Below are 12,584 nucleotides of genomic sequence, written 5' to 3'. Positions count from 1 at the left end.
TGTTTCATTGATTTGTACAAATACTGGGAAAACCCATTGAAAAATCTTAAACTGAACTCTAATTGATTGATCGATTGAATCACAGACGATTTCATGACACAAATTGGATGCCAAGAAACCAACTTACAGTGAAAGATTAGAACAGATCAAGATCAATTTCTGTCCAGCTGAATTTACTATTCAATTTTATTTGAAAACAAATAATATTGCATTTACCGTTTTACATTCAATTGGCATTGGATTCCAAATTCAAAATGAAGTGATCTTGTAAAAGTGAAAAAATCACGCTAAAAATTTCCAGAATATTATTTAAACATCAATTCATGATAGTATCTGATTTAATTGAATAGTCCATCAATATGAAAAGACAAAATTTAGAGAGTTTTATGTTTAGCCTTGGTAGGTTGAAAACAAAGATACAATCGCTTTTGCAAAAACCCTTACAATTCAACATTTTAAACTTCCATAAGCAATTAAGATCATTGAATGTTGAAGGACTCATGACTATTTATTGAAATCAGAGTTTAAAATTTGTCTAGACTTCAATTTGCATTGGGTTTACTAGGAAAGAAGAGGAAAAAATAAGAAAATGAAAAGGGAAAAGAAATTTTAAGACTGGGTAAAGTGAAATTATTCAAAGTGTATTTCACAGTCAATTTACACTGAAAATACCCAAAATTTGATTGAAAAAATTAACCATGAAAATAAAAGGTCGAACAGAGTTAGGTCTAGTTTTGCTTCATCTGAATGGATAACAACCGATTCCTTCATTGTCAAGCTGTTCAAGAGTTCATCTTATTTTCAATTCCCCTTTTACTCAGCTTGGCTACAGAGCTATTTAATCAATTTAAATGTTGTGTAAATTGTGGACAACTCTCTGTACTGTTTACTAATATTGAGATGATTAACAATTCAAAATTACAATACATTATTTGACATATTAACAGTATATTTGTCGATTCATTGCTAAACAAAAATAAATAATAATTTTCTGTGAAATGTCAACCTTATTCATCATTTTAGTGATGCGTTTCTTTCCATTATGAATTTGGCCTTTGAATATGAATTGACTGTTTTTGAGGGTAACGAAGGGGCTCTTAACAGTGGCGTAATTTAACCTGATTAAATTTACCTAATTTACAACAGATTGTTTGCATCTGGTTAATAGGACTTTAAAACATCTCGTATTCAGCTTTGGCAAAATCTTCTTGAAATCAATCTCCAAAAGTTTTCGATTAAAATCAGACGAATAGACTGTCCACTAGTCTACAAAATTTGATTGTGAACATTCAAGGAATGCGAATGTTGGGGAATTATTATTTCATGATTTTACTGGAAATCTAATAATTTTCAGCATAAGAATTCAAATAATTTCAAAGATTTATAAAATTAATATAATCTAGAGAATCCTTTGATCAAAGCTCCGTTCAAAGAAAAAGCGCCCAAAGCAGTAAATTTCCATCATCAAAAGTTTCGCTCAGGGAACAGCTTCTTACCATTTTGAATATCGTTCCAATAACAGGTTAAACTACATTGTATCTAGTTTGTATAAATTAAAAATACATAAAAATTACAGAGAGCCACTAATCTGATCATAATCATTATGATTATGCCCTTTTCAGTAGATTCAAACTCTGTCTCTAACAATCTTGGTTTTGATTCCATACTGGAATTTTCAGCGTATCGTGAGTCTTCGCTATTTCTATCGATTTTTGTGCTAGGAAATAAAAACTAGGCTTGTCTCAACGTTTGTGGGCCTGAACTACCATCAGTGAAAGACTTGAAAGCTTTTTCATTTATAAAGTACAGCCAGATTGATGGAACGAACCGTAATTACTATCTCAATTCACAGAATATTACAAATTTTTAGACCGATTAATTTTCTCGGGAGATTATTCAAGTTACCAAGCGGCGTGGTGTATTTGGTAGTTTATTGCAGACACTTGTCTAATTAAATTCACCGCTTTTCAATCGTCTTCCTTCTCCTAGCTGATTCTTTTGTAAAAAACAAGAGACTTGTGAAGATTAAGACAGGTAGACCTGAAACTGTCGGATCAGAATATCTCTTGCCATTGGATCCTTGAATCAGTCCTAGTATTGTGAAAAGTTGCAGCTTGTATGAATAATGAATTTAAATTGATATACAATGTGACTGGTAAATTAATGGATCTTCAATTTTATTCCAGATTGAGAAACAAAAAAATAGGAAATTGAGCAATAAATCCGAGACGAAGCACGATATTTCGATGGACTTCATTGATGCTGATCAAGGAAGGCATTAACACTTGCCAATGCTTTCTCATAGCACTCTTCGAAACCCTTGTCATCCGAATCATACCAGGGATCATGGATAATTGTCTTTCCTTTTGGATGATAATCTCCGAGTAATCCAATTTCAGCTTTACCATCAGCTGGGGCTATTCGTTTTATATTACTAAGATTTGACTTATCCATACCAAAGATGAAATCAAATTTCCGATAATCATCAGCAGTTAGTCGTCTAGTTTTATGTTTGTAAACAATGCCATGACGTTTAATACAAGCTGATGCTCGTGGGTCAGGATCTGAACCAATGTGTTCACTTGACGTAGCTGCTGAGTCCACAAACCATTTATCCTCTAATCCACGTTCCTTGATAACATGTTGAAAGACTGCTTCAGCAATTGGGGATCTACAGATATTACCAAGGCAAACCATCAAAACACCTCGTTTGGCCATTATTTCAAATAATTTTTAGAATGTAAACAACAATAAAAAATTACTAAACAGTTAATTCAATTTGATGATATAATTTTATAACAAAACAAGAGATTTCTAGAGATTTGTGCAGGTAAACTAAGAACTAATGGATCAAATATCTTTTAAAATTGGATCCGTGAATTTATGTAACGAGTAGTTTTTCGCCTTGAAAAATTGTTAAAAGCTTGACAGAATTATCGAGCTATTTAACGAACATTTTATTAAAAAACAAACTTCAAAATATTAACTAATTTCAAGATTAATTCACGAATAAATTAAGGCTAGTTTAAATCATCTCATTTGTATCACATTTAATGTAAAATTTCATCTTCGGTGCGATTGAATTCCCCAAGTAGCGTAATCTGCTTTTCTAATATTATCATCTTTGTCAGCTACTGTTTTGATAAATTGGTAGTAAACTTCCAGCATGAAACTGAAGTTATTGTGAAAATAGTAACGAATATTTTGACTTTTATGAATAGCCATGAAAGAGCAAAATGTGGATAGCGTTGAAAAAGCGGTATACTTCATCAAAAAACGCATATTTTTTCTTGGGTTAGACCAAAATATACTCTTAGGTTTCCTTTGTAACATTCCGTTGACCAGCGTCTATAAAATAAATAGAAAACAATAGAATGTAAGAAATAATGATATAAGAGACAATTTTCAATCAAATTACAAATATCGAGTGTTGATGTTTACTTTGTCATTGGAAAGCACAATTGCATGTAAGTGAAATTAATTTAAAAATACCTTGACTTTGTCCAGTAATTACGAAGAAAGATTATCTTTGAATGACAGTTTTAGAACTGTAACAATTTTTATAATAAATAGAAGAGAATCAACGACAATTGAATTAGTTGAAATTAGTCACTATTAAAAAATCAACAAACTGTATTACAGAAATTTTGTATAATACGTTTTTTAAACACAAGACGGCGTTATAGAGTTGTTTGTTTACAGTGAAGGTTGTTAGGGGAAACTTATTCAATCTTTGCAAAAAATAAATTTTTGATTGATTAAACTTGTTTTATTCAAAATACTCTGAGTATTAAACCGTTTTGAAAAATTTTATCTATCAAAAGAGCAATTGGACATTCCAGTCATTAGACAGTCATGAATGTAAGTATCGAATTAGATGGTATTTTTCGTTTTGTTATGTATGTCATTAATGTATTAATGCCTTTTTCTCTACTCTTAGGCAGAAATCGAGGAGACTCTTAAACGTATTGAAAGCACTCATAAGTCTGTAATGGGTGTTATTGTTACCAATGAAGAGGGAAACATTATCAAATCAACTTTGTCCGAAAATAAAGAATCTTCTCAAAGTTATGCAAACATTATCTCAGATATAGTTGAGAAAGCAAGGATGGCTCTTAAGGATAAAGAATATATGAATGATGAGCTGACTTTTCTCAAGATTAGGACCAAAAGAATTGAGTTCATCGTTGTTCCTGGTAGGTTAAATGATTATCATCGTGATAAGTGGTCATAGAAAGTATTTATAGATGAATAGATATAGTACTCAGTTTTCATCTCGATTATTTGTTTGCTAATTTTCTTGATAATTTAAGATTGATCACTGATTAACAATCTTAGATTAGATAGGCAAGAAATATGATTTTTGATTGCTACTTCAATCAAATCAAGATAAAAACCCATGTTTATAATCATTTTTATCATATCACAATTTTATTTATTTGATTCTTGATATCTAATAACGTTTCCTTCTTTTGATTTTCTTTCAATACAGACAAAGACTTCATCTTGATAACATTATTAAATCCTACTATGGAGTCAACAGCTTAGAGCGTTTCGTCTTTAATGGAAAAAATAATGTTAAATATTGAAGGGTTGCGCAAGGATTTGTTTTACTTTTTCATTGGCTTCAATAAAGAAATTCACTAACAATTTAAACTCTTAAAACCTTGTAATCAAAACATTTGTAAAGATTAAAGGTCATCAATGTGCGGAGTCACCATCTTGTATCCTAACGAATTTTTCATAATGGTCCTCGTCCATCAACCTGGAAAACTCTTCTTCACTTGGTATTTCCATCTTGTAAATCCAACCCTCATCATATGGAGATGAGTTGAGTAAATCTATGAGAGTGAAAAACAGTAAAATGGAATCAATAAAAATCATGCTTTAATCACAATACCAATCAATAGTACTCACGTGGTTCGGATTCTAGTTTTTCGTTAACTTCAACAATTTTTCCAGAGATTGGTGAATAGATGTCATTTGCTGATTTAGTACTCTCCACACAACCGACTTCATCTAGTCAGAGAAAGAGATTGAATTATATTTCATTTCAAAAAGACAAGTGTACGAATGGTTTCATGGACAAATATCTTATATTCGCGATATAATTCTAAGGATATGTTTGTGGAAAAAAAATCATCTCAGTTGTGATATTGTAAACTACGGAAAAAAGTTAAATTAACAAGGAAGACTTGACTTGAAAGCCTCTCTAAAATCGCTCATTATTCAGCAATGGTTAGATATAAGTGAATTACAATTAAGAACAAATACTCACCATCTTTTTCAACCTCACGGTTAACTTCTGGCAGCTCTACGAAAACGATGTCACCCAATAGCTTCTGAGCATAATTAGAAATGCCAACTGTCGCGATGTTATCTTTAATCGTTACCCATTCATGTTTATCATGGTATCTTCGCTCTGTTCATGGTAAATACAGTAAATTTTGAAAAAGAAAAGAAAGTTAATGCAGTTGAAATCGTATTACAAGTTTAAACAGTATACATACCAGAAAATAGATTTGCAGTTAAGCTTAAGCATCTTAATTGTTGTGATTGGATTGCAAAATTGGCAGGAGAAAGACCCTTGGACTCAAAATTAGACCATGTTGGTGTAGAGAGTAATTTTAAAGCAGTTTTATAACCCCGAGGAGTTAAAACTTTAGTTAAATTCGTCACTAACATATTAAATTTAATTAATTATTTAAAATACAATGTTTATTGAAAACAAAAATCAAAGTTGTTAACTGAGATTAATCCGTGAACTGTTTCTTAAAATGCAGCCTATGGTAGCAATGTTGCTGTCTGATCATCGATAGAGGAGACTCATGAGCTGTAATCATATGTCTTGTGCTACCAGCAATTGACTATATAATGAATCACTATCTATGCTACTCTATTAAGCCTTTAAACAAATGATTTTTTTAAATTATCATGATTATTCTTTCATTTAATTCAGTTTTAAATGAGCCAAGCGTTAACTATTAAATAATAATCATCATAACCATCCATCCAATTCACCATATAGACGAATCTCAAGGTAACCTTGGTTCAACTTTTGCTCTTTTGGTATGATATTCAATGTAATATGTGATACAATTCCATACTAACCTTTATGTTTACTTCTTGCTCCTCGAATTATTGTTTAAACCATTTATAAAATTGTGATCCATTTTTCTTTATTCTGATCTTTACAGGATTAACCATTTCTTCATCCATTCAACAATTTTTTCCTTCGATCGTTTCTTTTGTGGTTTGAAAATGGTGGGATTAAGCCTTTAAAAATAACATGAACATCAAACCAAGTCGATAGACGGCTTACAAACCTTGTAATTTAATGTAAATATTGTGATGGTTGAAGATATTCACTTGTGTTTTTCATCAGAACTTATCGTAAATGTGCCATTTTAATAACACAATTAAGACCCATAGATCAAAATCTCGCAGTGCAACCTTGACTTATGACTTAAATCAATAGTTTCGTTGATTGGATTTTCCTCTTCTCTCTTCTACACAGTAAACAATCAACTAATTGGTACATTTCCTGCCAACATGAGAGTTTCAATGCTTGTCAGATTATTCAAGCCACGGCGCATTTCATCAACCACTGTCAACTCGAAAAATTTACGTACTTGGAGCGGAGGAAATGTTAATTTGTTGTTTCTCCCCAATTTCGGCTTTACGAAATTCAATCAAAAAAGTAACTTCTCATCCAAGCAGGAATCTTATTTTTCCGCTATTGGAGGAGAATCGGATGACCCTCCGCCAGAATTAACTCCAGAACAGGTTATTAATTAAATCATTAGAAATCAATTCTCGTGCATCTAATCTAAATTTATACTTTTTCTTGTATTTTCGTAGGTTACAAACATACTCACTATGAATGAGGTGAAATTTTTCTCTTCAGGACGAATCAAAACAATCGAATGTAACCAATTAGCTGCAAATAATCCTACCGAGGATCGCCTCAGAGTGTCCAAATTAAATTTAAAAGAGTTCAATTCATCATCTGATAATAGTTCAGCGCAAGAAGCAACAATATTTGCTGTGTTTGATGGCCATGGAGGAAGACTGTGTGCAGATATAATTACCAAACGTCTTTTCAGTTACATAGCTTTAGCCTTGTGCTCAGATCCAGTAAATGTGGCCAGTGATGCACAAAATTTGGACAAAATTGTGGAAGACTTACAAATGATTCCAAACGTCACTAAAAGTTTGAATCTTTCTTATGGACCATTAGCCTGTGAACGAATTAATGGAGTTACAAAGGAAAGAACCAAATATTATCTAGAGAAATATGCTCAGAAACTTAAAGAAACTTCCTTCCAGTCAATCGAAGATAAATTGGTTGATGCTTTCTTGCAATGTGATCAAGATTTATCTGATGAAATTGAACATGGCTTAGAGAATCCTATTTCAAATGTTCTCATTCATTACTACCTTTCCATGGCTGTCAGTGGCTGCTGCGTAACTTTACTTATGGTCCATGGTGACGATTGCTATATTGCATCCACAGGTAATCCTTTTTATAAAATCATTACTATATCTAAATTGATTTCTTTATATATTTCTCTCTCTCTCCCAGGTGATTGTAAGGCAGTCCTAGGATTTCGTGAAGCTGGACCTGCTAACTATCAAGTTACTAAATCAATTGACTTGACAAATGAACACAATAGTGATAATGCAGCTGAAACAAAGAGATTACTTTCTTCTCATCCATCCAATGAAAAGAAAACTATTATAAGAAATGATAGACTTTTATCTCATCTCATGCCTTTTCGAGCTTTTGGTGATTTTTGTTATAAATGGGAGATTGATAAAATTAAAAAAGCTGGTTTAACTAAAGCTTTTGGACTTCATATAATACCTCCAAATTATCTGACTCCACCTTATCTTACGGCAAAACCTGAAGTTTCCAAGATCTCTTTGTCAAGTAAAACAGACGCAACTATTGGAGATAGATTCATTGTGATTGCAACGGATGGACTTTGGGAACAATATGGCTCTAGTCGTTGTTTGATTAAACAATTATTCCGACACCATTTTAGATTAAGTTCAAGTTTTTCATCTTCTAATGAAAATTTATCTGTGCCAAAAAAAGTTGACTCCTATCAAAGTTATCAACACGAAGAGGTATCCAAGAAAATAGTTCAACATGCTCAATCAAAAAAAGCTAGTTGTGATGATGAACAACCCAAGGAAGATGAAGATTTTATTGATATCAACAGTTCAACGCATTTAATCCGAGTTGCCTTAGGAACACCTCCATTGCCGAACATGGTCCAAGACGATGATTTGGTTCCATATCAATTGCAACACAAAAGATTATCTACTTTTTTGACATTACCGCCTCACTTAGTACGTAACTTTAGAGATGATATTACTGTTATTGTTTTGAAATTAGATTGACTTAGAGAAAAAACATTTTGTTTTATCAAAGAAGAATCAACCAATGAATTGAAATAATTTGCAAATGAGATCTGGAAATCAACCAAATCTAACCAGGTGAAAATAATAAATAATTTGTAAATCTTGTTATTATCTAGGATAAAAAAGTCCAATTTAAATTGCTCAAACATTTACTGAATTTTATCGAATCGTGTTCTAGTCTAGTTTTATTCATGTTTTTTTAAAAATTCAAATGTCAATTTTAAAATCTATAAATCTAAATTTTGAAACTTTTTCTAATATTTTAAGTCTTTTAAGATTACGGGTGGAACTCAAAACTGTTGAATATTTTTTGGTTTTTTTTTCAATTTGTATTTCGATTTATTTCCATGAGAATTTAGATCAAGAAAATGAAACTCACAAATTTACTTATTAACATACATATTTAAGTTGAAGTAAATCGTTTTTCAGACTTGATTAGCTATTCTAAGCCTTTGACTACATTGTACATTGTATTTTGAATTTAGCTTTTTTGTTTCATCTGTTTTGAGGTGGAGCCTCAGACTTTTTTCTGTTGCTATTGAAATTTTAAAAAGGCTTAAAAATTGGTGAAAAAGGTCGCCAACATAGTGACCTACTCTTTCTTTTATCTAGTCTTTGTTTGCTCAAAGGCTTAAAGGGTCGTGAAACCGGACTTTACCAAACATTATTCCTCCATTTTATCATTGCTTTTGGCGTGCGTGAAGCAGACGACTCTGTGTATAAATAAAGACAGAAACACAGTTTGGTTATCAGTCTCTCTGTTTATTTGTCTCCATCTCTCGTTAAACTCATCATGATAGTTTTATCCAAAATTGCAGGTGGACTCAAACGAGTCAATCATGCTGCTGTTGCTGTAGATGGACACATCTACTGTTTCGGTGGCTATTTAGGTACCGAGGATTATAGTGAAGAGCGACCCATTGATGTCCACACATTGGACATGACAACATTAAAATGGGAACAGCTCGAATACTACGATGGAGGTAAGAAATTTGAATATCAATATAACTTCATTTCAATAAATAATTATTATCTTTTTTGTTTTTTTTCAGGAAACCCGGCTAATGTTCCATTTATCAGATATGGTCATTCTGTAGTGGCACACAACAACATTATTTATCTGTGGGGTGGTCGCCGAGGCGATGTAGCATGCAACAAAATTTTTATGTTTGATACAAATACACGCTCTTGGTTAGCCAATGAAGTTACAGGAACGATTCCAGGTAAATATTTTGTTTCCTACCAATCTTAATGATTTTATCGATGATTGTAATTCATTTATCCTCTCTATTAGGAGTTCGAGATGGTCATGCTGCTTGCATAGCTGGAGGATTCATGTATATTTTCGGCGGTTTTGAGGAAGCGAGACAAGAATTCTCTGATACAGTTTTCCGTTTTGAGTTGGAAACTCTTACTTGGACAGCTCTTCCAGAGCTCACTTCCAACCTACTGAAAAAAGATTACCTCACATGTGTGGAAATAAACAATAGAATTTATCTTTTTGGTGGCCGCTCATACTCGTGTCCTTTTTATGACAGTAATACCTTGGAACTAGACCTCACGATGATGACTTGGTCGACTCCAGATGTAGTTGGATTCAAGCCACTTGGCAGAAGGAGCCATACAGCTGTAGTTGTCAAGAACAAAATGATAATATTCGGTGGCTACAATGACATTACTGACGAGCATTATGATGATATTGCTGTCTTCGATCCCAAAACCTACGAATGGGAGCCGATTACTATTCGTGGTGGGGGTCCAACTGCTCGGCGACGACACTGTTGTGTTGCCGTCAACTCGTTTCTCTACATTTTCGGAGGAAGTTGCCCATTGCCAGATGCCACTGACGCTGATGTACACAAGCTAATGGAATTGGATGATTTATATGTCATCGACACCAACGAAAGCTTGCGATCCATGTCTTTACAAGTGATATTGGATCACCAATTAAGCACACGTACACTTACTACTGCACTTGCACGAGAAGTGCAATTTTATAGATCAGAAAACGAACTCAGCAGCCAGCTCGATAAGCTGAATGTTGATGATCATTAATCCAATTGAGCCTAATTTTCAATTTCTGTTAAAAATTTAATACTTTTCTAACTTAAATTTAATAAATAATTTGATCTTGAGTTTTATTGCGTTTTTTTTAATTCAAGTTCAACTTTTGCTCTTTTGGTAAATCTAATGTAATATGTTGTGATGATGATGGTCATCATCTGATAATAGTTCAGCGCAAGAAGCAACAATATTTGCTGTTTGATGGCCATTCTCACTCACCCAATGAAAAGAAATGCTTTAGATTTTTTCGATATTTATTTCGATTTATTTCCATGAGAATCTAGATTAAGAAAAGAAAACTGAAAATTTACTTACACACAAATCTAGGTTTAAGTAGACCGTTTTTAGACTTGATTGGTTGCTTTAAGCATTTGACCATTTTGAATTTAGCTTCACTGTTTCATCTGTTTTGAGATGGAGCCTTTTCAACGGACTTTTTCTGTTGCTTTTTAAAAAGGCTTAAAAATTGGTGAAAAAGTCGGAACCAAAGTGTTTTAATCTTGCTTTTAACTAGTTTGCATTTGCACAAAGACCTGAAAGGGTAGTGAAACCGGACTCAACCAAAACTTATTGCTCACTGCTAATTACTTAAAGGCAATAAGCTTTGCTTATTACTTATTACACCTTTCCCATGCTGATTTTGTTTCCAGTGGAAGAAGAAAATTAAAAATGTGTAAAGAAATAGGAGAAAAGAGCTTTTTTTTTGCTTTTTATTTTTATGTTTTGGTTACTATTGCCGTCTCACCACCTCCAGCCTGATGACCACCATCAACATGACCAGCTTTCACCATCTTTATCCACCGATTTCTCATCGTGTGCGACAATTAACCCGTGAACAAGTTGCACTAGCTGGATTGTAATTACAGTTGGCTGAGCAAAGATATCTGGCAGCACAATCACCACCACTTCGTCCATGTTTACTAGCTTCAAATTCATCTCTTTCTTCATCAAAATCATGACAAGCACCAACTGCTTCAACTGCATTCAAAGCTCGAGCGGCTTGACCGCAATTGTAAATAGCATTGTAATTAGCCAAACAGTGAAAGTACCTGTAGGGTTAAAAAGCAAGAAGACCAAACCAATCAAAGTATTATTAATATTTGCATCATAACGACATCATCTTCAAGATTGATCTTCATCTTTTCACATAAAAAGTTGATCATTATGATAAGATGATGATGATACTAATTTAAACAACCTTTACTATTAGTAGCAACATTTAACTAATCAATAATTTTCCTTTTCGTTAATGTGATTATAATATTACTCTGTATCATTGCTCTTTATTGCTCTTTAAAATTCATTTTCTAGGTCAGTGTCGATAGTAATCAGCAATAATCATTATAATAGTCATTATAATAATAATTACAATATCAGAACATGTCTTTAAGTGAATGTTTGTTTGTTTTGTATCTTTAAGATGAGAGGTAAAAGTTTCAACATTTTTCGCTATCAGGTAATTATGACAACTATTTGTTGATATATTTGTTGTATTAATGTTCACTTGTTTTACTTACAGATGACAATTTTTACACGAAGTTGAACGCATTGTAGCAAAGACGGCAACCATTTCACGGCCAGCACAACGAACTTCAGTTTCACGATCTGATTTGGGTCCAAGTTTACGTTTAAAACAATCGGCGATCCTTTTCCAATCAGTTGCAACGGGTGATGATGTTTCTTCGATATTTTCACCATTGACCATCATTGGCTCTGAAAGAGCAGCACTTGAAACATAATCAACAATTGACCAGTAAAGTCCAATAAGAAAGATATAACGCCAGATCATGATTTATGAGGTAGTTGAAGATTTAACACACAGATTTACAGACTAACTGAAACAATGATTGATGAAAGAAAAGGGCTGACAACAATCAAAAGATAACCAAGATCCAAAGAGGGCAAAGAAAAGGGCAAATCAAGTGAAAGTTGATTCAAATGATGATAAATGGTAATTGATTAACAAAGGATAAACTGTTGCTAATAGTTAACCATTTGCTTGGTTGTGACCCTAACGGCGTAGTAACTGTTTATGAAACACCTCTGTTAATGATTATTGGATACTTGTGATTAGTTTATTCAGCAATTAT

At 32.8% G+C, this 12,584-nt stretch overlaps 6 protein-coding genes across 9 annotated transcripts; 3 read left to right on the top strand and 3 right to left on the bottom strand.

Moving 5' to 3' along the window:
- Window positions 1–2,151: 2,151 nt before the first annotated feature.
- Window positions 2,152–3,641, bottom strand: LOC107364055 (low molecular weight phosphotyrosine protein phosphatase). Its single transcript, XM_015931344.3, has 2 exons — window positions 3,493–3,641; window positions 2,152–3,348 (listed from the first exon to the last, which is right to left on the bottom strand). The coding sequence occupies exon 2, from the start codon at window positions 2,716–2,718 to the stop codon at window positions 2,254–2,256; it is 465 nt and encodes a 154-aa protein (XP_015786830.1). The 5' UTR covers window positions 2,719–3,348; window positions 3,493–3,641; the 3' UTR covers window positions 2,152–2,253.
- A 96-nt stretch (window positions 3,642–3,737) lies between these two features.
- On the top strand, window positions 3,738–5,423 carry LOC107364056 (dynein light chain roadblock-type 1). Its single transcript, XM_015931346.3, has 3 exons — window positions 3,738–3,861; window positions 3,941–4,196; window positions 4,493–5,423. The coding sequence occupies exons 1-3, from the start codon at window positions 3,856–3,858 to the stop codon at window positions 4,546–4,548; spliced, it is 318 nt and encodes a 105-aa protein (XP_015786832.1). The 5' UTR covers window positions 3,738–3,855; the 3' UTR covers window positions 4,549–5,423.
- ppl (glycine cleavage system H protein, mitochondrial) lies at window positions 4,403–5,757 on the bottom strand. The gene is made up of 4 exons (XM_015931342.3): window positions 5,511–5,757; window positions 5,279–5,422; window positions 4,918–5,019; window positions 4,403–4,841 (listed from the first exon to the last, which is right to left on the bottom strand). Exons 1-4 carry the CDS (start codon window positions 5,683–5,685, stop codon window positions 4,702–4,704), a joined length of 561 nt encoding a protein of 186 aa, XP_015786828.2. The 5' UTR covers window positions 5,686–5,757; the 3' UTR covers window positions 4,403–4,701.
- Window positions 5,758–5,883: 126 nt separating this feature from the next.
- Window positions 5,884–8,576, top strand: Pdp (pyruvate dehydrogenase [acetyl-transferring]-phosphatase 1-like protein, mitochondrial). Of its 4 annotated transcripts, none has more exons than XM_015931339.3 (5): window positions 5,884–6,040; window positions 6,198–6,339; window positions 6,518–6,786; window positions 6,862–7,516; window positions 7,586–8,576. In XM_015931339.3, exons 3-5 carry the CDS (start codon window positions 6,553–6,555, stop codon window positions 8,407–8,409), a joined length of 1,713 nt encoding a protein of 570 aa, XP_015786825.1. In that variant the 5' UTR covers window positions 5,884–6,040; window positions 6,198–6,339; window positions 6,518–6,552; the 3' UTR covers window positions 8,410–8,576. The 4 variants fall into 4 exon arrangements, with proteins under 4 accessions (XP_015786825.1, XP_015786823.1, XP_015786824.1 ...); XM_015931337.3 differs by having other exon boundaries at window positions 6,198–6,393; XM_015931338.3 differs by having other exon boundaries at window positions 5,884–6,069.
- Window positions 8,577–9,188: 612 nt separating this feature from the next.
- Window positions 9,189–10,565, top strand: LOC107364051 (kelch domain-containing protein 3). The gene is made up of 3 exons (XM_015931341.3): window positions 9,189–9,413; window positions 9,483–9,653; window positions 9,725–10,565. The coding sequence occupies exons 1-3, from the start codon at window positions 9,224–9,226 to the stop codon at window positions 10,483–10,485; spliced, it is 1,122 nt and encodes a 373-aa protein (XP_015786827.1). The 5' UTR covers window positions 9,189–9,223; the 3' UTR covers window positions 10,486–10,565.
- Window positions 10,566–11,176: 611 nt separating this feature from the next.
- LOC107364054 (uncharacterized) lies at window positions 11,177–12,583 on the bottom strand. The gene is made up of 2 exons (XM_015931343.3): window positions 12,012–12,583; window positions 11,177–11,543 (listed from the first exon to the last, which is right to left on the bottom strand). Exons 1-2 carry the CDS (start codon window positions 12,281–12,283, stop codon window positions 11,303–11,305), a joined length of 513 nt encoding a protein of 170 aa, XP_015786829.1. The 5' UTR covers window positions 12,284–12,583; the 3' UTR covers window positions 11,177–11,302.
- Window position 12,584: the final 1 nt, after the last annotated feature.

Source organism: Tetranychus urticae, chromosome 3 (assembly GCF_039701765.1).
Source record: "Tetranychus urticae isolate SD_2017Ah chromosome 3, NJAU_TeUrti_SD_1.0, whole genome shotgun sequence".
NCBI lineage: Eukaryota > Metazoa > Arthropoda > Arachnida > Trombidiformes > Tetranychidae > Tetranychus > Tetranychus urticae.
The sequence above is the reverse complement of the archived record's forward strand: the minus strand, read 5'-3'. Positions and strand labels throughout refer to the sequence as shown.